The 25,158-nt window shown below is 41.7% G+C and overlaps 1 protein-coding gene across 1 annotated transcript in view; it reads right to left on the reverse strand.

Annotated features, from left to right (window-relative positions):
• The window catches only part of LOC109899756 (phytanoyl-CoA hydroxylase-interacting protein-like), a 40,808-nt gene extending 25,704 nt beyond the window's left edge, over positions 1 to 15,104 (reverse strand). The window contains exon 1 of the mRNA XM_020495260.2: positions 14,847 to 15,104. Coding sequence (XP_020350849.1) covers positions 14,847 to 14,952 — 106 coding nt within the window. The 5' untranslated portion in view covers positions 14,953 to 15,104. The remainder of the gene's footprint in view (positions 1 to 14,846) is intronic.
• Positions 15,105 to 25,158: the final 10,054 nt, after the last annotated feature.

Here is a 25,158-nt window from a genome sequence, read left to right on the forward strand (position 1 = left end):
CTTAATTTCAGAGGATTAGAAATGAGCCTTGTCATACTGCAGGCTCTAAGCCAGCTGTCTGGTGTGTAAAGACACTGAGCTCACAGTTATGTAACTAGCTTATTCACACAATCCCACGGGTGCAGTGGGGTGTTTATCCTTTTGTCACATTTTGAAATAGAAACATTGGCATGATACAGGTCTGACTTAAATCTGCATTGCTGTTTTTATGCAGTTGCTTTCCCAATGAAATGTGTGCTCTGTAAATAACATATTTTGTAAATATGAAACAAACATTGGCTTAGCAGGTTTCATTCAATGATTGACTTCATGGCTTACAATCTCATTTACGAGCTACAGTAGGTACAGGGAAGGCCAGGAAGCAAGGCCAAGAATAGCAGTTTGCTGCAAATGTGTCCTTTACCTTAACCTTGTCAAATGAAACTAATCAAGTTTCATTTAATTTCAGCACTAGGGTGTCTTGTGATGGAGTTTTCCTGAGTGTCGACATGACCCATTGGCTATGAATACAAAGTCGAAGCATTTGGTAATCTGAATGCTATTGGAAATCCGTAGGTGCTGCCTAGGACCATTTGTTTTTGGTCCATTCTTACTCAAAGACTCCAACACAACACTACAAACACCAAGTGGGATTCAGGGCAGGCCTTTGAAAATCACTGTTTTGTCCTTTATACACTGGCAAGAGAGCACAAGCTGAGAGTGAAAGACATTGCCAGAGAAATAACATCATACTAGTAGCGAAACACAAAGCTCTGTTCATACAGCTCCATACAGTTACTGTGTGTTACGTATTACTCCAATCACAGGGTAATTGATCAACAAAGAAAACATAGAAACAAGGAGAAAAACGATGTCTAAGAATTCTGAGTGATGGACTAAATAAAACCATGTATATCACAAAAGAAGTCAGCTGTAAATATAACCAGCTGTTCTAGCAAATTAATTCAATCCAAAATGCCTCTTGGGGAAGGACGATAAGAGCGTTCATTCTTAACTTGTCAAAAATAGATGAGTCACTGTTTTTCATTCGCATAGAATTTGTTAATGACACCAGAGTGAAATGAAATGAGGCCTATGTTAAATCCCTCAACAGAATACTTTGGCTTAAAAATCAATCCATTATGGAACTTTTTACATAGCATTGTTGATATACATAATTTATCATTTTGATCAAGAATACCCTTTTACCTAAATAACCATTTCGATTTCAACATAATTTTGTCCTCCAACTAGGTTACACATTCTGTTCACAAGAAAGGGTTAAATCCACAGAGAACTCTAAGAGCAGTGTCTGGTCTGAATGAGGTGGACAGCAGCAGTGTAACTGACATGGATTACTCTTCCTGCCAGACACACTCATGGGTCAACTGCCCACACAAAATATGGTCTCTGAGTTGTCAGAGAGCCAGGACAATGAATCAAATCACATCTTTGATATGATTTGCTTACACCACTGGTATGGTATCGAGAGTATGACTGATCTCTAGTGATCTCTCCATTTCCCCATAAAGTTCCTGGAGTTATCGCTTAAAAGGTTTCTCCCTTATTTCCACGGGCTTTTAGGGGATTTGAGTCTAAGCCTCTCTTGTTAGTACATTGTAGAAAAACAAATAGCAACAGGCCTGAGCTAAAGTTTGGTAAAATTGGGCTCTTGGGGAGGGGCTTTACTGTTACTGTTCATTTAGTTGTTGCTACTGCAAGACAGATGGAAGGCTCAACTCACACACTCGGCCAGTATCCGACAGTGAGGCTGGCTCTGATGGTGTCCCAGCTGGAATGGGGGTATGGCGGTTGGGAGGTCTCTCAGTACTTGGTTAAATGAATGTGACCCATCCATCATGGACCACCCAGTAACCTTCCCTGAACCTTAGACGCTGTCACTAGCTGGCTAATACTCGGCACTCTACAATGCACCTTAGAGACTGCTGCCATTTGTACATAGAGTCATTGAACACTAGCCACTATAATAATGTTTACATACTGTTTTACCCACTTTATTTGCATATACTGTATTATAGTCATGGCTTATCCTATATAACTACTGCTGTACAGACCTTTTCTATTCACATACTGCCCATTCTGTCTATACACACCATTCACATATTTACAATATACTGTATATTTATATTCCAGACTAATTTTCTGCAATTCTATACATTTTTCCATGTGGTTTTGTACTGTCTATTTAAATACTGTTTTCACAACCAAGTTCATTCTAATATTTATATTACTGTACATTGTATTTTAGTTACTCTGTTTATTTATATACTGGATTCTTGACATAGCTCACTCTAATATACACTGAGTGTACAAAACATGATTAACATCTGCTCATTCAATGACAGGCTGACCAGGTGGATCCAGGTGAAAGCTATGATCCCTTATCGATGTGTTACGTGTTAAATCCACTTCAATCAGTGTAGATGAAGGGGAGGAGACAGGTAAAAGAAGGATTTTTAAACCTTGAGTCAATTGAGACATGGATTGTGTTTGTTTGCCAATCAAATCAAATCAAATGTTATTTGTCACATGCTCCGAATACAACAGGTGTAGTCCTTACAGTGAAACGCTTACTTACAAGCCCTTAACCAGCAATGCAGTTTTAAGAAAAGCGGGGGCTGTCTCGAGGGAATTTAGGTAATATGTACATGTAGGTAGAGCTATTAATGTGACTATGCATAGATAATAACAGAGAGTAGCAGCAACGTAGAATGGGGGTGGAAGGTGGCAATGCAAATTGTATGTATATGAATTTCATTAGATGTTCAGGAGTCTTATGGCTTGGGGGTAGATGTTACGGATCCCTCCGGAACTTTCATTACGCACACCTGTCCCCTATTCCCACTGATTAGTACTTGTATAAGTGTGCCCTTTGGTTTCCATTGGGCTGTCGATTATTGTTACAATGTCCGTTGGTCGTGTGAGTACCTGTGCTGTTGTTTTGGCTTTCGTACCACGTATATTGTGCAGATGATTACGGGTTTCATCCCATGTGATAATCATTGTGCAATTGTGTATTTATTCAATGTACTCCTTGCTCTTTTGTTTGGGTTTATCCCCTGTGTTTTGTATTCGTGTTTGTTTGGTCTTCGTCCCCGTGCCTTTACACGGCACGCTGTCAATTGGGAAATAAAAAACCCTATTCCGCATTCCTGCGCCTGTCTCCCGACCCCTTCATACCAACGTGACAGAATAATCAACCCTTTTGGGAGACAGCGGGAATGGCCCGTCAGAGGTCGCTACAACGGGTCCGTCCAATGACGCAGCTTCTGCAGCTGCAACTGGCCTGTCCGACGCCACCACAACCGGTCCATCTGACACCACTGCAACTGGTCCATTCGACGCAGCCGCAACTTTGGCAGCGGCAACTGGCCCGTCCGACAACGACGCAACTTCGGCAGCTGCATCGGGTCCTGATCGACCTGCACTGTGTTACTGTGATCGCCCTTGAGGCCGGTGTCATTGCGCTGCTATTGCATCAAGGGGGTACTGTCACGGATCCCTTCGAATCTTTCATTACGCACACCTGTTCCCTATTCCCACTGATTAGTACTTGTATAAGTGTGCCCTTTGGTTTCCATTGGGCTTTCGATTATTGTTTCAGTGGCCAATGATGCATGTGAGTACCTGTGCTGTGTGTTTTGGACTTTTGTGCCCTTGTGGATTGTGCAGATAATTATGGGTCTCGTCTCATGTATTAATCATTGTGCGCATGTGTCATTTTTTCGAGGTACTCCTCACTCTTTTGTTTGTGTTTCAATCCTGTGTTTTTGTTTGGTCTTCGTCCCCGTGCCTTTACACGGCATGCCGTAATTTGGGTACAATAAAACCCTTATTACGCATTCCTGCATCTGTCTCTCGAATCATTTATACCAATGTGACAGTAGAAGCTGTTTAGAAGCCTCTTGGACCTAGACTTGGCACTCCGGTACCACTTTCCGTGCTATAGCAGAGAGAACAGTCTATGACAAGGGTGGCTGCAGTCTTTGACAATTTTTTGGGCCCTCCTATGACAGCACCTGGTACAGAGGTCCTGGATGGCGGGAAACTTGGCCCCTGTGATGTACTGGGCCGCACGCACTACCTTCTGTAGTGCCTTGCGGTTGGAGGTCGAGTTGCCATACCAGGCAGTGAATCAACCCGTCAGGATGCTCTCGATGGTGCAGCTGTAAAACCTTTTGAGGATCTGAGGACCCATGCCAAATCTTTTCAGTCTCCTGAGGGGGAATAGGTTTTGTCATGCCCTCTTCAAAACTGTCTTGGTGTGCTTGGACCATGTTAGTTTGTTGGTGATGTGGACGCCAAGGAACTTGAAGCTCTCAACCTGCTCCACTACAGCCCCGTTGATGAGAATGGGGATGTGCGCGATCCTCATTTTCCTGTAGTCCACAATCCTCTCCTTTTCTTGATCGCGTTGAGGAAGAGGTTTTTGTCCTTGCACCACACGGTCAGGTCTCTGTCCTCCTCCCTATAGGCCGTGTTGAGGATCAGCGTGGCAGATGTGTTGTTACCTACCCTTACCATCCGTTAGGAAGTCCAGGATGCAGTTGCAGAGGGAGGTGTTTAGTCCCAGGGTCCTTAGTTTCATGATGAGCTTTGAAGGGACTATGATGTTGAACAGTGAGCTGTAGTCAATGAATAGCATTCTTACACAGGTGTTCCTTTTGTCCAGGTGGGAAAGGGCAGTGTGGAGTCAAATAGAGATTTCATCATCTGTGGATCTGTTGGGACGGTATGCAAATTGGAGTGGGTCTAGGGTTTCTGGGATAATGGTGTTGATGTGAGCCATGACCAGGCTTTCAAAGCATTTCATGGCTACAGACGTGAGTGCTACGGGTCAGTAGTCATTTAGGCAGGTTACCTTAGTGTTCTTGGGCACAGGGACGGTCGTGCACAATGGTGGTCTGCTTGAAACATGTTGGTATTAGAGACTCAGACAGGGAGAGACTTGCCAGTTGGTCAGCACATGCTCGGAGTACACGTTCTGGTAATTCGTCTGGCCCTGCGTTCTTGTGAATGTTGACCTGTTTAAAGGTTTTACTCACATCGGCTGCAGAGAGCGTGATCACACAGTTGTCCGGAACAGCTGATGCTCTCAAGCATGTTTCAGTGTTACTTGCCTCGAAGCGAGCATAGAAGTTATTTAGCTCGTCTGGTAGGCTCGTGTCACTGGGTAGCTCTCGGCTGTGCTTCCCTTTGTAGTCTATAATAGTTTGCAAGCCCTGCCATATCCAACGAGCGTCGGAGTTAGTATAGTACGATTCGATCTTAATGGTTTGTTGGAAGGCAGAGCGGGATTTCTTAAAAGCTTCCAGGTTAGAGTCCTGCACCTTGAAAGCAGCAGCTCTACCCTTTAGCTCAGTGCGAATGTCGCCTGTAATCCATGGCTTCTGGTTGGGGTATGTACATACAGTCACTGTGGGGACAACGTCATCAATGCACTTATTGATGAAGCCAGTGACTGATGGTGGTGTACTCCTCAATGCCATCGCAAGAATCCCGGAACATATTCCACTCTCTGCTAGCAAAACAGCCCTGTAGTTTCATCTGACTACTTTTTTATAGACTGAATCACTGGTGCTTCCTGCTTTAATTTTTGTTTGTCAGCAGGAATCAGGAGGATAGAATTATGGTCAGATTTGCCAAATGGAGGGCGAGGGAGAGCTTTGTATGTGTCTGTCTGTGTGGAGTGAAGGTGGTCTAGAGTTTTTTCCCTCTGATTGCACATTTAACATGCTGATAGAAATTAGGTTGAACTGATTTAAGTTTCCCTGCATTAAAGTCCCCGGCCGCTAGGAGTGTCGCCTCTGGATGAGCGTTTTCTTGTTTGCTTATGGCGGTATACAGCTCATTGAGTGCAGTTTTAGTGCCAGCATCAGTCTGTGGTGGTATGTAGACAGCTACGAAAAATATAGATGAACTCTCTAGGTAGATAGTGTGGTCTACAGCTTATCATGAGATATTCTACCTCAGATGAACAAAACCTCAAGAATTCCTTAAATATTGTGCATCAGCTGTTGTTTACAAATATGCATAGGCCCCCGCCCCGTGTCTTACCAGAGGCAGCTGTTCTATCCTGCCGATAGTGTAAAACCCATCAGCTGTATGTTATTAATGTAATCGTTCAGCCACGACTCAGTGAAACATATATATTACAATATTTAATGTCCTGTTGGTAGGATATGTGGAATGCTTTCGACACCTTGTACAGTTGCAGACTGCATATGTGGCCAGGGCCAAAAATTGCAATGCCCGTATTGTGAGACACCTAAAGAGACAGGACAGACAGCTGATCATCCTCGCAGTGGCAGACCACGTGTAGGCTGAGAGAAGCTAGACTGAGGGCTTGTAGGCCTGTTGTCTGGTGAGGACCTGCCTTACATCACTGGCAACAACGTCACCTATGGGCACAAACCCACCATCGCTGGACCAGACAGGACTGGCAAAAAGTGCTCTTCACTGACGAGTCGCGGTTTTGTCTCACCAGGAGTGATTGTCAGATTCGCGTTTATCATTGAAGGAATGAGCGTTGCACCAAGGCCTGTACTCTGGAGTGGGATCGATTTGGAGGTGGAGGGTCCGTCATGGTCTGAGGCGGTGTGTCACAGCATCATCAGACGGAGCTTGTTGTCATTGCAGGCAATCTCAACGCTGTGCATCCTCCTCCCTCATGTGGTACCCTTCCTGCAGGCTCATCTTGACATGACCCTCCAGCATGACAATGCCACCAGCCATTCTGCTCATTCTGTGCATGATTTCCTGCAAGACAGGAATGTCAGTGTTCTGCCATGGCCAGTGAAGGGCCTGGATCTCAATCCCATTGAGCACGTCTGGGATCTGTTGGATCGGAGGGTGAGGGCTAGGGCCATTCCCCCCAGAAATGTCTGGGAATTTGCAGGTGCCTTGGTAGAACAGTGGGGAAACATCTCACAGCAAGAACGGGCAAATCTGGTGCAGTCCACGTGGAGGAGATGCCACTCCGATTCCTCCTCATCCGACCACGACACCCGTTACACATTATTACATTTCTGTTAGTCACATGTCTGTGGAACTTGTTCAGTTTATGTCTCAGTTGTTGAATATTGTTATGTTCATACAAATATTTACATACGTTAAGTTTGCTGAAGATAAACGCAGTTGACATTGAGAGGACGTTTATTTTTTTGCTGAGTTCATGTAGTGTGGTTTGTCCTCCCACTTCGACTCGGAAAACCATGCAGTTTATTAGGCAACAGATTCAATAAGTCCTCATGAACTTCACAGGGTGGTGAACATGCACTTCATAGGCTTGATCCAATAAATATCGAGGGTCTTATTCTGGTGACATGATGATCGATGTTTGGCTGCCATTTGAAAAATATAAATTATCTCGCTCTTATCCGTAATAATCTCATAATGTATGTTGCCTACCCGCACTGTATCTGCGAGCTGTTGGCAAGAGCGCACGTGCCAAAACCAGAGTGGGCACATTTGTGACAAAACCATCATAGCGTTGAAAATATGATGGAAACCATTTTAACTAGCATTTTTCATTCGGTACAGATAAATGTAGCCACAAAAGTCATTTTTCTGTGTACTATGTCATCACGCACAGACTTTTATCCACAATAAGTTAGTTTGCTGGAAACACATCTCTGGTGGTAAAATGTGCATATTGTTTAGTGCAGATTTTAGAATATTCACATGACAATCTGGATAGAAACCTAGCTACTGTTGTAGTGCTATTTGGGTTGTTAATTGGAGTCGTTCTGATATTTCTTGATTTCTTGTATTATTGCTTTATCGGATTATTTGTGTACTTGTTTAACATTTTACTGCATTGTTAGGAGCTAGTAACATAAACATTTTGCTGCATCCACTGTAACATCTGCAAAACTGTGTAAGCGAGCAATACACTTTGATTTTATTAAATCAAATCAAATCAAATGTTTTTGGTCACATATACATATTTAGCAGATGTGAATGCGGGTGTAGCGCAATGTTTGAGTTCTTATCTCCAACAGTGCAGTAGAATCTAACAATTCACAACAATACACAAATCTAAAAGAAAAAGAATGGAATAAAGAAATATATAAATATTAGGACGAGCAATGCCAGAGTGGCATTGATTAAAATACAGTAGAATAGAATACAGTATATACATATGAGATGAGTAAAGCAGAAATAACACACACAAAAAATGAAATACTGCAAAGTTGCTTAGTAGCTAGAAGCAGAGCTGTCATGTCTGTCTGCACCATCTTGCCATGGTAACGTGGTAACTAAACTGAACTGGTAATCACTGGACATAGACGTGATACATACAGTGGGGCAAAAAAGTATTTAGTCAGCCACCAATTGTGCAAGTTCTCCCACTTAAAAAGATGAGAGAGGCCTGTAATTTTCATCATAGGTACACTTCAACTATGACAGACAAAATGAGAAGAAAAAAAATCAGAAAATCACATTGTAGGATTTTTTAGGAATTTATTTGCAAATTATGGTGGGAAATAAGTATTTGGTCAATAACAAAAGTTTATCTCAATACTTTGTTATATACCCTTTGTTGGCAATGACAGAGGTCAAACGTTTTCTGTAAGTATTCACAAGGTTTTCACACACTGTTGCTGGTATTTTGGCCCATTCCTTCCATGCAGATCTCCTCTAGAGCAGTGATGTTTTGGGGCTATTGCTGGGCAACACGGACTTTCAACTCCCTCCAAAGATTTTCTATGGGGTTGAGATCTGGAGATTGGCTAGGCCACTCCAGGACCTTGAAATGCTTCTGACGAAGCCACTCCTTCATTGCCCGGGCGGTGTGTTTGGGATCATTGTCATGCTGAAAGACCCAGCCACGTTTCATCTTGAATGCCCTTGCTGATGGAAGGAGGTTTTCACTCAAAATCTCACGATACATGACCCCATTCATTCTTTCCTTTACACGGATCAGTCGTCCTGATCGCTTTGCAGAAAAACAGCCCCAAAGCATTATGTTTCCACCCCCATGCTTCACAGTAGGTATGGTGTTCTTTGGATGCAACTCAGCATTCTTTGTCCTCCAAACACGACGAGTTGAGTTTTTACCAAAAAGTTATATTTTGGTTTCATCTGACCATATGACATTCTCCCAATCTTCTTATGGATCATCCAAATGCTCTCTAGCAAACTTCAGACGGGCCTGGACATGTACTGACTTAAGCAGGGGGACACGTCTGGCACTGCAGGATTTGAGTCCCTGGCGGTGTAGTGTGTTACTGATGGTAGGCTTTGTTACTTTGGTCCCAGCTCTCTGCAGGTCATTCACTAGGTCCCCCCGTGTGGTTATGGGATTTTTGCTCACCATTCTTGTGATAATTTTGACCCCACGGGGTGAGATCTTGCGTGGAGCCCCAGATCGAGGGAGATTATCAGTGGTCTTGTATGTCTTCCATTTCCTAATAATTGCTCCTACAGTTAATTTCTTCAAACCAAGCTGCTTACCTATTGCAGATTCAGTCTTCCCATTTTCCACCATGATTTGCAAATAAATTCATTAAAAATCGTACAATGTGATTTTCAGGATTTTTTTTCTCTCATTTTGTCTGTCATAGTTGAAGTGTACCTATGATGAACATTACAGGCCTCTCTCATCGTTTTAAGTGGGAGAACTTGCACAATTGGTGGCTGACTAAATACTTTTTTGCCCCACTGTATATATATTGATATTAGTCCTGGTCGGCACACATTTGAAGTGTGGCTGAATTTCTCATACAGTTTTTAAATAGGATGTCTGTCTTAAACACTAAAATTGTAATGGGTCCTTCAAATGTTGATGTCAGTTCCAGTTCTGTTATTTCTCTATGCAGTTCCCAGAGCTATTCTTGAGACAGAGGGGAAAGGCTCAGTCACATGTGCCTTCTCAATGATGAAAACCACTTTATACACATCACAATGCTAAAATATTGATGGGCCTCTGACAAAGCCATTTTCTAGTCTGGGTTGGCTTGGGAATTCTCACAATTGTTTTGACGATTAAATATTGATATTTGCTAGATATTTTTAGACAGGGTTGTGACACTGAAATTAACATTAAATTAGCAATTGTATAAATACATTGGAGAAAATCCAATACATTTCCAAGATAACTAAATGTATTGTATTCCTAGACAATTTGTTAAAGGGCACAGTCCCTACATTTCGACAAGCTTAGCAGCATAAAAAGTAAAACACAGAGAACATTAATAAAAGTGACACCAACCCATCAAAACAACTTGCTGCCAGCTTTAGTCTGTCAAAGCAGGATAAACTATCAAATCAAATTGTATGTGCCAAATACAACAGGTGTAGACCTCACAGTGAAATGGGGGGGGGGGGGGGTGCAAATAGTCTGGGTAGCCATTTGATTAGCTGTTCAGGAGTCTTATGGCTTGTTTAGAAGCCTCTTGGACCTAGACTTGGCACTCCGGTACTGCTTGCCATGCGGTAGCAGAGTGAACGGTCTGACTAGGGTGGCTGGAGTCTTTGACAACTTTTAGGGCCTTCCTCTGACACCTGCATGTGAAGTTGAGGTAAACTGTCGGTGGTGTTAGTGAGAATACATTTTCAGGAGATGATCCTGTCCTACACTTGATTTATTCTAAAAACATGGTTTAAACTGATTTCGTGTTTAGATGGGCTGTCAAGTAGGCATGGTTTATTGTTATTATCATGACGTTGGACCTATCATCAATGACATTAGATCAGATATATTGTAATCTACATGCAAATAGGAGTGCTCAACCCCAAAACACACACAGATGGTCATAGGCTACATCAAGCATCATCAAAGCTAGTGAACAAATCACCCTGTCTTGGGAAAGGAGCTTCATACTCAACATACAATTATAATGTTTGGTAAAGAATGCAGGTGCTTTTTATAACCCTGTCATTTCATTTCTCCTCAGGATCTGTAAAGTAATGACAGAGATTGTTGTGCTGTTGTACTACAAACAGTGGGCAGCTCAAGCACACTTATCCCTTATTTACCCAGTATTGACTGACAAATTGGAGAGTGCTTGTTTGCTGCAAAGGGGCCAATACAAGCCCAGTAAACCCACAGCACAAAGCACAGAGCTGGCACCAACAGCAACATCCATAAGAAAGTTCAGCCTATACCATTACTGAAATTAGAGTTTTAAAATCAGGCCAGAGTCGTAAGGGGATATAAAGAGCATCCCACTACATTATATGATTGGCAGCCGCCCCAGGAAATGAGAAATAGAACCAGAGGTACAATTGGTGCACTGTGTTGGCAGGGTCTAACTGCCCTGCTGTGTGGCCTAATGAAGACCACCATTGACTAGCTAGGGCCTAGACAACAGCCCCTATGTACAAATCAAAAGACACATTATCAAGCTCAGTTTAAGCGGTCACTTTCAACATCTTTCTAAATGCACATCTGTAATATTTCTGTGACTAGGCCATAGATTATAGATGGTTGATTATTGTCTTGCAATAAAATGCACAGTGCCTTTGGAAAGTATTCAGACCCCTTGACTTTTCCCACATGTTGCTACGCTACAGCCTTATTCTAAAATTGATTAAATATTTGTTCTTATTCATCAATTTACAGACAATAACCCATAATGACAAAGCAAAAACTGATTTTAGAATTGTTTTCCAATTTATTACAAATAAAAAACTGGAATATCATATTTACATAAGTATTCAGATCCTTTACTCAGTCATTTCTTGAAGCACCTTTACCACAGGTGGAATTAAATACTCTCAGGAGAGACCTGAAAATTGCTGTGCAGAGACGCTCCCCATCCAACCCGACAGAGCTTGAGAGGATCTGCAGCATCATACCCAAGAAGACTCAATGCTGTAATCACTTCATAATGACAATTACAGCATCGTGTGTTCTTGTCATTATGTGCATGTGATATTTCAGCGATTACAGCATCTAGTCTTCCTAGGTATGACTCTACAAGCTTGGCACACCTGTATTTGGGGAGTTTTTCCCATTCTTCTCTGCAGATCCTCTCAAGCTCTGTTGGATGGGAAGCGTTGCTGCACAGCTATTTTCAGGTCTCTCCAGAGATGCTTGATTAGGTTCAAGTCCAGGCTCTGGCTGAGCCACTCAAGGACATTCAGAGACTTGCCCCGAAGCTACTGCTGTGCTGTCTTGGCTGTGTGTTTAGGGTTGTTGTCCTGTTGGAAGGGGAACCTTCGCCCAAGTCTGAGGTCCTGAGCACTACGGAGCAGGTTTCCATCAAGGATCTCCCTGTACTTTGCTCCATTCATCTTTGCCTCAATCCTGACTAGTCTCCCAGTCCCTGCCACTGAAAAACATCCCCACAACATGATGCTGCCACCACCATGCTTCACCGTAGGGATGGTGCAAGATTTCCTCCAGATGTGATGCTTGACATTCAGGCCAAAGAGTTCAATATTTTTTTCAACAGACCAGAGAATCTTGTTTCACGTTGTCTGAGAGTCTTTAGGTGCCTTTTGGCAAACTCCAAGCAGGCTGTCATGCGCCTTTTACTGAGGAGTGGCTTCAGTCTGGGCACTCTACAATAAAGGCCTGATTGTTGGAGTTCTGCAGAGATTGTTGTCCTTCTGGAAGTTTCTCCCATCTCCACAGTGGAACTCTAGAGCTCTGTCAGAGTGACCATCGGGTTCTTGGTCACCTCCCTGACTAAGGCTCTTCTCCCCCGATTACTCAGTTTGGCCGGGCGGCCAGCTCTAGGAAGAGTTTTGGTGGTTCCAAACATCTTCTATTTAGGTATGATGGAGGCCACTGTGTTCTTGGGGACCTTCAACGCTGCAGAAATTTTTTGGTACCCTTCCCCAGATCTGTGCCTTCACACAATCCTGTCTCTGAGCTCTACGGACAATTCCTTCGACCTCATGACTTGGTTTTTGCTTTGACATGCACTGTCAACTGTAGGACCTTATATAGACAGGTGTGTGCCTTTCCATATCATGTCCAAGCAATTGAATTAACCACAAGTGGACTCAAATCAAGTTGTAGAAACATCTCAAGGATGATCAATGGAAACAGGATGCACCTGAGCTCAATTTCGACTCTAATAGCAAAGGGTCTGAATACCTGTGTAAATAAGGTATTTCTGTTTATTATTTTTTATAAATTTGCAAAAATGTCTAAAACCCTGTTTTCACTTTGTCACAATGGGGCATTGTGTGTAGATTGCTGAGGAGGTTTTTTTATTTAATCAATTTTAGAATAAGGCTGTAACGCAACATAATGTTTAAAAAAGTCAAGGGGTCTGAACTTTCCAAAGGCACTGTAATGCAATAAAGCACTGAGTATGTGTCATCCAGCATATTATGTAACAAATGAATTTGTCCATGTTCTCTCGCTCTATTGTAAAATTATCTGAGTAATTAGAGTGAAGGGTGTGGATGCTCCATCTTTAGCTTTGTTTATACCTGGCACATCTTTGGTCCTGATTTTGTCCACATTCTGATTATGCCCACATTTTCAGATATGCTTCTACACCTGATATTAAAATGTGTCTCTTATCCATCGACTGTTTCCACAATGTGACCAGATTTCCTGGTCCCTCCCTGTATGCAAATTATTTCATGGATATTCTTTCAAAATAATATTGATGTCATAAATCAATGGTACCATTTGTCAATGATTTTAGAAGATGTATAATGATGATTTAAATAGTTTCACTGTCCAGAGCCATCTACAATTGTGAGATAACCAGACACAATGTTTGCCTGACTACCTCCAGAGGGGGCAAGAAGATCTGATCGCAACCTGATCACAATGTGTCTTTTGAACATACATACCTGTCTACAAATGTGGGCACAATTAGGACAAAGGACACATGTTAACACCAGGTATAAACGGGGCTTCTGTCTGCAGATGGGTGCAGCCATCTTTGAGCCCAGTCCCCCAGTGATGATGACTTGCTATTTTTTCATTCAGATCAGCCAACATAGGCTATACATCGAAAGAGTAGCCTAGGCTGGGCCTAGCAACAGCTGGTCTCCATTTGCATGTATTTCTCAAAACTATCTTAATGTTGCAAATGTTTTAATTGGCCTGATATCGAAATGTAAACTTCAACAAAACCTTTTAATGATCAGACCATAACGTTTCAACCATTGTACAGTGATTCCTCTGTTGCATACCAAAATAGCTGTATTTTCAAAATGCAGCTGAATCCTCAAAGATAGTAGCTTTTCTAAGTCAGAGCATGTTAAATAATGCAGTTCAAATCTATCTTTGTATCGGCTTGTGGATGTGGTTTCTGATTTAAAACAGCTCTAACTGTAGGCTACTTCAATATATACTATATATTTGTAATGTCAAGCTTTGTTCAGAGATGCACCAGGCATGAATAACGTTAGTTTTCCCTATTCATTGAAACCTTTGCAAAAGCGATCCACCGGCTGCTGTCCACGTCCATGGTTCTGAAATGGTGAAACCCCATTTTCCTGAAATGCCATCATGTGGAATGTATGCCCGTTTCATAGTGAAAACCCTAAATGCATATGATGCATACATGAGATAGGTTATGTGAGGAAAATGCATTGATGCCCTCAGCTATTCAGCGCACGCAGCAGCGCACCAGTCACCGTCCAAATCGGATTAACTGTAAACCTGCCGTATTATTACATTTTCATCATAAAATAAGGGACAAACAGAAACCCTAGCCACTATTTGGACCCTTATTCAGTCATTCTGGCACCACTATAGATGGCTAGTAGAGCCCACTAGCGTGGCTGTAATCTTTCTTTAACTGATGGAAGGGAATATTCTAATGCACACCAAATGAAATTGGTGGAGTGGATGGGGGTAATCCATGAAATTTCAACACCTAGGCTACATGACAATCCAAAATGCAGTTTTTTTGTGCGCTTACCCTCTCGCTCGCATAATTGTATACCGTCCAAGCTGAGGTTCTTTATCATACCCTCACACGGACTCATCGGGCTGGTTAAATTGTGTCCCAATCTTGGAACCTCCATTTCTACAACAGAGCCGGGATGCCTCTCCTGGTATCGGTGGAATTTCGCTCGTTTTGCCGCAGGACTTGCTTCCTTCACATTCGATCAAGAAAGAGAGAGATAGAGTGACCGGTTCCCAGCCCCTTCGCTCCCTCGCAGCATCTCTCTCCAGGGTGGTGGGGCTGAAGGCGCGTCAGCAAATCGTCACGAGCGCATGGCACACTGCCGATTTGACGCTGCAACGTGAGAGGCATATATACTGCGAAGATATGCCAGTCCTTATAATGTACACTTTTCTACTTAATAGGTACCAGGCGCGCGCTATTGTCCATGTACGCCACAAGTGTTTCCCCTATTCTGCCGCAGGACAGTGGAACATGAATACCGGAGATTGAGCAACAATTTATGTAGCCTAACTACAGTACCACTTCCACCCCCCACCAATTTAACTTAATTGTAACCTATATACACATTGTTTATTTTGCGTTTCGTTTCTGTTAAAGTCATTCAAACAAGATGGTCCATAGGCCTATAGCCTTATTTGGAGATCTCTGCGCGTCTCGCGCTCTCTCCACAGGAGCGCAGGTGCAAGTGGCCCACGCATTAATGAAGCGGGAACGACCCATCTCACCTTTCATAACAAGAATAATAATGTATTTTAAACAGCTGTGGCCTATCTCTGCCAGAATCATTTCGCCATGGGCCTTTTCTTGAGTCTAGCGTGACACATAACGTCTATTCACATGCGGGATTTTACAGATGGCTTCATTCTAAATGTATGAAAGACTACAAACTATAAATGTATTTATCCATGAAATTGCCTTGAGATGATTAATACTGACCTCACAGTTAGCTCTCTCTCTCTCTGTCTGTCGCAGTTATCTCTCCCCACACCAGGTCTGTCACTCCGCCACAATGACAGGGTCGTCCAAACATGAGGGTCAAACCAAACTCAATGAATGACCATTCCTTTTATGTAAAATATTTATTCAGTGCTGAAGCTAAACTAAATATGCTATTGGCAATACGATTAAAATTGAACAATATTATAATATTTAATTCCAATAGAAAACGGGATGGCCTCCCACTGGGCACAGACTTCAGTTCATAGTCTAATTTTGATTTACATTTGGTTGAGTTGTCAACTAACCTTGAATTCAACTTGAAATCATCAAATGTCATTGGATTTAGGTTAAAAGTTAATGAAATAAAAGTGGAAATGCCTTTATGTTGATTACTTTTTGCATATCTAATCATTTCCCCACATTGATTCAACGAAACCACGATGATTCAACCAGCTTCAATCGACATTAGCGCAACATTGGAGTGACGAGGTGTTACTTTACATTTCACCATTGTTTTGAGCGTCTCAGGCTATTTGGACAAATATGTGTGTTATCTTTTCAGCAGACCCACACTGTCTGCGACTGCACCAAAATGTCTACTGAGTCATCATGCTGAGAAGGCAGAGGCAGTAACTAACTGCTGCGTATATGTGATTTAATACACTTGGAAATAGGGAAACCCTAAGCCCGCCTATATAGATACACGCAGACACGAACAAAAGGACGCGCACGTGCTTGTAAACACGCACGCACGCAGACGCACACACACACACACACACACACACACACACTGGAAACACAAAACATGACAAATGCCAATTCCTGCAGCATATTCAATGTCAACTAAGAATGTGTTGCTGTTCATAATAGGCTACGGTGTCTTTATCAGTGTGCTACTTAATTTTGGTCCAATACTGGGCAAATATGAAGACGCCGCTGATATGGTACTGGTGCTCCTTGTATATATAGCCTCATTTTTGTGTATTTTCATTCCTCTTGTGTTAATATTCTGTTGTCTTTAAAAAAACTGCATAGTTGGGAAAGGGTGAATTGAACATCCATATGACATTAATATCCATGGCATTTCAAATGTAGCGCACTAATGAGATTCTAACTCTAAAATTGTATTTGTCAATGGCGCTGAATACATCTCTGTCTTGTCGTTTGTCGTTATTCGACTGACCGGTGTTGCCCGGAGTTCATTCTCCTGGGAGCCATCTCCTGCCTCTCATCCCCCATCTGATAGCAGAGTCAAATGAGCACAGCAAGAGGAGCATGGCAATCAACGATGGTCGCATGTCACGAGCCGTGGAAGCAGTGGCGGAACTAGAGTTTTATACATGGGGAGGCCAAGGCTACTTCAGGGGGTCCTTAGACCATAACAGAAAATTAGTGTGTAACCCTAACCTGGCATCTAAGGAGCATGAATGAATAGTATGATTGCTGATTAGAGGTAGAAGTATACTGGAGAGACTTGGGTCACTCTGTTTTCATGAATATATAATCTGGGTGAACTTCCTAAATATTTTCAGAAAATAAAGCTCAAGCACCAAGAAGATAAGATAGCATTTGTGTGTTACATAAATTACATCGTTTTTTTGTAAATTAAATTATTTGTAAATAAACTAACTGCAATTTGTCATACCAGATATCAAGCAGAAATGGACTTGAAAAACAAATGTTTTTTTTTGGTGCCCATCAATATTACATACGTACAGTATCGTATTTATGCTCATATATACACTACCGTTCAAAAGTTTGGGGTCACTTAGAAATGTCCTTGTTTTTGAAAGAAAAGCCAATTTTTTGTCCATTTAAAATATAATCGAATTGATCAGAAATACAGTGTAGAGATTGTTAATGTTGTAAATGACTATTGTAGCTGGAAACGGCAGATTTTTTATGGAATATCTACATAGGCGTACAGAGGCCCATTATCAGCAACCATCATTCCCGTGTTCCAATGACAAGCTGTGTTAGCTAATCTAAATGGATCATTTTAAAATGCTAATTGATCATTAGAAAACCCTTTTGCAATTATGTTAGCACAGCGGAAAACTATTGTCTTATTAAAGAAGCAATAAAATTGTCCTTTAGACTAGTTGAGTATCTAGAGCATCAGTATTTGTGGGTTCGATTACAGGCTCAAAATGGCTAGAAACAAATAACCTTCTTCTGAAACTCCGGATGCTGATGCTCCTGACTCTGACTAGCCTCAGGAAGGGAGATGCTCTGGGGTCCGGTGGTGATGCAAGGGATGGGGTCTATTTGCACCTGATCTGCCTGTTAGTGCTTCTTGAAATATAAGTCTGATATCTTTCCATTCCATTTCATATATAATTGACCCTATGCAAAAATAAGACAGTCTATGGTTACATCTAAGCATCCAATTACCCACATTTTAGTCCAATCTCAATCTTAATTACAAAACCCCATTAACATAACTGTACCTTAAAATCAAACCAGCCTAAGTTAATAGTTATATCATGGCTATCCCTACTCTGCAGTATGTGTAAGGGGGGGTGTGCCGGTGGCAGGGAAGTCAGGCGCAGGAGATCGAACTTGGTATAAACGGAGCAGTTTAATAAGTGCTAAAAACTCTGAAAACCAAAATATGCAAAATAATACACGTGGGTACAAAACCCGTTGCACACCAGAACATAACTTGCACATAGCTTACAAACAAACAATCACCAACAAGGACATGAGTGGGAACAGAGGGTTAAATACACAACATGTAATTGATGGGATTGGAACCAGGTGTTATACAAGACAAGACAAAACCAAAGGAAAATTAAAAGAGGATCAGCGATGGCTAGAAAGTCGGTGACTCCGACCGCTGAACGCCGCCCGAACAAGGAGAGGGACCAACTTCGGCGAAAGTCATGACAGTAAGTAACTTAGCTAGCTATAATTTCTTACACCTTTATGATAGCAAACAGGCTATCTAAAAATGGTGGTAATCTTTTGAGTAACGTTAACAGATTAATAATAACAATGGTTCGTTTTGAGTTCAAGTACGAAAATCTAACTGACTTAATGGATTTCAAGTTACTGAATGTTAACTTGCTGAACACTGACAGCTGTAGCCTACTAGTTACCCCACATTAGCTAAACAGTCATATACTGTAACTTATGACACTGCACTGTATATGTGTGTATTACTAGCACAGATGTAAACATAATGTTAGGTTAAATTGGGAACCAACTCTCTTATCTGAGTAACTGTCTGTTAATGGAGCCAAAGGTCTAACATTAACTTACACAGCGACTCTACTGTTGTAAAAGTTGTCCAGGAAACCTAAACCCGATGCTAAACCTTAAAAAGTACTTCAAATATGATGCTTCGCCGATTGTGAAAAGAGTTTGGGGAGCTGTGGAAACACTCTCTTCATCTTCTTTATGTTCTTCTTCTTCTGTATCTAGCAACCAACGTTAATATTCTCTCTTCCTCATCCTCGACTTGAAAACGTCAAAATAAATTATTCTTTCAACAAGAGGTGAAATGAGATGTCAAACAGCATCAAACTGCCAGTAGCGAATAACATTTGGGGGTGGCAAATCAGATGTCAGGGGTGTCCAGTGCCACCCCAAACACCCCTCTGGCTCTGCCCCTGCATGGAAGCTAAAGACGGCAGCCTGCCGCAAAGCAGCCTACACTCCCAACGAGAGGCCCGGAGTGGATACAAACAACAAATAGTTTTGCTGCCCTGGATCCTGATCTTCCTGCACCTTCGTTGCTGTGGCTACTCCTACTCGTTCCCCTACGATTTAGAAGTTGACGTCGGCTACCTTCCGTCCCTGCTCTGGATTGAGCGGGGCTTCTCCATCTATCGGAGACCTGCACCATCCTGTGGAAGTAGGCGGAATCCATCATCATGGTAAGAAATGTGACTGTTCCTGGTGCAAAAACAATGTCTTATCCCGGAGATTGAGTAAATTGCATCACTAAGCTGCTCCCAAATGTATACTACACCAGGACATGGACATCGATTCTATCATGAAAGGCAGCTCTGAACAGTTGAAACTGGATTTAAAAGATGATTGACTCTCTGCGAGACACTAATAAAATACCCCTTATATCTGACCCTGCGCCCTCTCCGAATCGTGACATTGAACACTTTAGCAGTATTCTTTCTCTTCACAATTGGCAATGGGATTATTGCAGCTCAATGGGTGTAAGTTTAGTTGACAATTTCAATACCTTTTGGAGGATGGGATCCACCCAAGACATTTGGGTGCCTGGACCCTTTCAAGGCATTATAAGGCTGCATTGAGACGATGAGTTATCAATTACCCAAGCCCAGCTCAGTTAATCCCTACCATTGTGTCGTTGAGTCATCATAATGCTTTAGCAAATGTACATTATACAAGGGGTATTGATAGACACAATGTAAGTAACTTAATGTATGTCCCTCTAACTGCCCTGACAATGCTGCCTATAGTATGCAGCAATCATGTATCTATGAACCAGATTTATGCTATTAACACTGAGGCAGTGTGCCCTAGTAGGAAGTCCACTGTGTGCAGCTCACCCTGCACTAACATAAATAACATGAGAATATCTACTTCTGCTAAGCTTCCCAGTAAAGCAATGAAAACAAGCAAGCATCCCTGAAACGTGCTCAAAATAGCCCATGTGTACATATTTAGCTTAAGAAACAAGGTTCATGAAACGAATAACTTGCTAGTAACAGATGACATTCATATTCTGACTATCTCTGAAATTCCCTTAGACAATACATTTGATGATACAGTGGTGGCAATACAAGGTTATAACATTTACAGAAAATACAGAAATGCCAGTGGTGGAGGTGTGCTGTTTATATTCAGAACCACATTCCTGTACAGATTAGAGAGGATATCATGTTAAATACTGTTGACGTACTATGGCTACATGTTCATCTGCCCCACCTAATGCCCATTCTTGTGGGAAGCTGCTACAGACCACAAAGCGCTACCCGTCAGTACCTGGATAACGTGTGAAATGCTTGATAATATACTGTATGTGATATCAACATAGAGGTATATTTTCTGGGTGATTTAAATATTGACTGGCTTTTATCAAGCTGCCCACTCAAGAAAAATCTTCACACTGTAACCAGTGCCTGCAATCTGGTTCAGGTTATCTGTCAACCTACCAAGGTAGTTACAAACAGCACAGGAATGAAATCATCAACATGTATTGATCACATCTTTACTAATACTGCAGAAATGTGCTTGAAAGCAGTATTTTGACCCATCAGATGTAGTGATCACAATATAGTAGCCATATCTAGGAAAACCAAAGTTCCAAAGGCTGGGCCTAATATAGTTTATAAGAGGTCATACAGTAAGTTTTGTAGTGATTACTATGTTGTTGAAGTAAAGAATATTTGTTGGTCTGTGGTGTGTAATGAGGAGCAAACAGACAATGCACTTGACACATTTATGAAATTGCTTATCCCAGTTACTAATAAGCATGCACCCATGTGGATTGATGAGGAATTGACAAATTGTATGGTTGAGCGGGATGAGGCAAATGGAATGGCAAATACGTCTGGCTGGACAACCGATTGGCAAACATACTGCAAATTGAGAAATTATGTGAATAAACTGAATACAAAGAAGAAGAAACTATACTATGAAACAAATATAAATTACATAAAGAATTATAAAATAAAGCTTTGGAGCTTTGGTTAAAAAGGCAAACTCAGCTCCATCATTCAATGAATCAGATGGCTCATTCATTACAAAACTGACTGATATTGCCAACTATTTAAATACATTTTTAATTGGCAAGATTAGCAAACTTAGGCATGACATGCCAGCAACAAATGCTGACACTACACATCCAAGTATATCTGACCAAATTATGAAAGACAAGAATTGGAATTTTGAATTCTGTAAAGTGAGTGTGGAAGAGGTGAAAACATTATTGTTGTCTATCAACAATGACAAGCCACCAGGGTCTAACAGCTTGGATGGAAATTTACTGAGGATAATAGCGGATGATATTGCCACTCCTATTTGCCATATCTTCAATTAAAGCCTACTAGAAAGTGTGTGCCCTCCGGCCTGGAAGAAAAAGTAATTCCGCTACCTAAGAATAGTAAAGCCCCCTTCACTGGCTAAAATAGCCGACCAATCATCCTGTTACCAACCCTTAGTTGAAAAAATAGTGTTTGACCAGATACAATGCTATTTTACAGTAAACAAATTGATGACAGACTTTCAGCACGCTTATAGGGAAGGACATTCAACAAGCACAGAACATACACAAATGACTGATGATTGGCTGAGAGAAATTGATGATAAAAAGATTGTGGGGGCTGTTTTGTTAGACTTAAGTGCAGCTTTTGACATTAACGATAATAGTCTGCTGCTGGAAAAATGTATCTGTTATGGCTTTACAACTCCTGCTATATTGTGGATAAAGATTTACCTGTCTAACAGAACACATATGGTGTTCTTTAATCCAGGTAGAATCAGGAATTCCCTAATGCAGCTGTCTAGGCCCCTTACTTTTTTCTATCTTTACTAACGACATGCCACTGGCTTTGGATAAAGAATGAATCAACACTATCAACACTATACACTTCAGCTACTACAGCAACTGAAATGACTGCAACACTTAACAAAGAGCTGCAGATAGTTTCAGAATAGGTGGCAAGGAAGAAGTTAGTCCTAAATATTTCAAAAAGCAAAACCCTAAACTTCAACTAAATCTTGTGATAAATAATGTGGAAATTGAGCAAGTTGTGGTGACTAAACTGCTTGGAGTAACCCTGGCTTGTAAACTGTCATGGTAAAAATATATTGGTACAACTCAGATGGGGAGAAGTATGTCCATAATAAAGTGTTGCTCTACCATCTTAACAGCACTAGCAACAAGGCAGCTCCTACAGGCTCTAGTTTTGTCGCACCTGGACTGTTCAGTCGTGTGGTCAGGTGCCACAAAAAGGAACTTAGGACAGGGCAGCACACCTTGAATGTACACAGGGAGCAAACATTATATGTTAATCTCTCCTTGCTCAAAGTAGAGGAGAGATTGACTTAATCACTATTTGTATTTGTGAGAGATATTAACATGTTGAATGCACCAAGCATTCACCGTCTGTTTAAATGACTAGTACACAGCTCAGACACAGCTCAGACACCCATGCATACAAGAGGTCTCTTCATAGTCCCCAAGTCCAGGACAGACTATGGGAGGCACACAATAGTACATAGAGCCTTGACTACATGGAACTCTATTCCACATCAGGTAACTGATGCAAGCAATAGAATCAGATTGAGAAACAAAACAGATAAAATACACCTTATGGAACAGCGGGGACTGTGAAGCAACACAAACGTAGGCACAGACACATGCATACAGACATGATAACATAGGCACACATACACATGGATGTTGTGTTGTACATACCGTATGTGGTAGTGGAGTATGGGCCTGAAAGCACACACTTAGTGTGTTGTGAATTCTGTAATGAATGTAATGTTTTGAAAATGGTGTAGCTGCCTTGGCAGTAGCGAATGGGGATCCATAATAAATACAAATACAAATACAACATTGTATTCAGCCGCATGTGACAAATTTAATTTAATTTGATTTTGAGTTAGAATCTGATCAATGTGCTGCATTTGGAATGCCATAGTGATTAAGGTCTTATAGCAGCAACGTATATGATGAGTGTGTGTGTATGTGTGTGTACATACAGTATGTAGTGTATTTTTGTTTGTTTGTGTGGGTTTGTGTGAGTGTGAGTGTCAGTGTAGTGAGTGTGTGGATAGAGTCGTGTGAGTATGCATAGGGTCAGTGCAAAATAGGGTCAATGCAGATAGTCTGTGTAACCATTCGATAACCAATTCCGAAGTCTTCTGGCTTGGAGATAGAAGCTGTCTTGGAGCCTGTTGGTCCAAAGACCCGATGCCCTGGTAACGCTTGCCGGACACTAGCAGGGAGAACAGTTTATGGCTTGGGTGGCCGAAGTCTTTGGCAATTTTTCGGTCCCTCCTCTTACACCGCCTGATGTAGAGGTCTTGGATGGCAGGGAGCTCGGCCTCAGTGATGTACTGGGCCGTCCGGACCACCTTCTGTAGCGCTTTGGGGTCGAAGGCAGTTGCCATACCAAGGCCAGTGCTCACTTTCAGTAATGAGATTTCCTGGCCAAAAATTTATCTCATTAAAATTGAAGGTCAATATGTTTATTGCTTTCTCTAAAACTATTTGTATGATAAAAGATGCCAGAGCAATAATACTCTCAAACCAAGCTATTAAATGAAATATAACCAAATATAACCAAATACACACAGTATGCTTTATAAAGTCTGGAAACTGTTACAGTATAATGTAAAATGTAGACCTACTATAATAGCCTCTGGATTGTAGACAACATGAGTCGTTTCTGTGTATGTTTGCACACAGTGTTATATCAGGTCAGTGTTGGAGAGACATACCTGTTGTGTTACTTGTTGTGTTACTGCAGTGCTTTGATTAACAGAGAAAACAGATTAAGACAGCATCTGTTTTGGATGGTCTGTTTACAGTACAACTTAATGTAATTAACCGAAAGGTAATCCATATACAGGCATCACACAGCCAGTATAACCTCTATAACCTCTACTAGCTAACTAACAGGAATATAAATTATATCATGTAAAACATGAGTATTACCTCTATCATTTTCCTCACTTACAATTTGAGCATTATCTCTGTGCTTATCTGGTTCGAGGGAGGAGGAAGATAAGGATGACTGATTCTGTATCCCTTCTCCCCCCCATACTCAGCCCTAGGGGGAGTCACCCTGCATTAGCATCAGAGCCGTGGGAGGGGATGTCACTGCGCCTTCCTCACTGATCTGTGGCCATACCAGTCCATTTCTTGACTCCCCCTCGCTTCTCATTGCAAAGGCTCTTACTAAATGCACACATGTGGCCCATTTGTGTGTGTGTGTCATGTCTTCATACTGTATTGGCAGTTTCATCATATTGCTCACTCTGTTGCACTTAGATCACAGAGCCCACGTGAGACCAATGTGACAGATTTAAGGAGAGAGAGGAGAAAAACACACAGGGGGAAAAGGGAGTGACTTGACAAGTCAACATAAAATACATTTGCTACAGATTAAAGGGTGTATGTGTGTGTATTGGCTTTAGGCAGCCTGACATGGGTAGTTTATTGAAGTGTGACCTTTATAGACTAGTGTTGGTATGTGTATTCAATGTGTATCTAAACATGTATGTGTCTATGGACTCCTTTAGTGGCCATCTAATCTACAACTCTCATCTTGGTCTCATCTGGACCAGAGAGCTAATTTAGCCTTTTCACAGCCACTGTGGAGTCTGGCAGAAGCCCAGTAGCAGTCCTCTTATAGGGCTTAACACTTATCTTACTGATGAC

Source organism: Oncorhynchus kisutch, linkage group LG11 (assembly GCF_002021735.2).
Source record: "Oncorhynchus kisutch isolate 150728-3 linkage group LG11, Okis_V2, whole genome shotgun sequence".
In the NCBI taxonomy this organism is placed as follows: domain Eukaryota; kingdom Metazoa; phylum Chordata; class Actinopteri; order Salmoniformes; family Salmonidae; genus Oncorhynchus; species Oncorhynchus kisutch.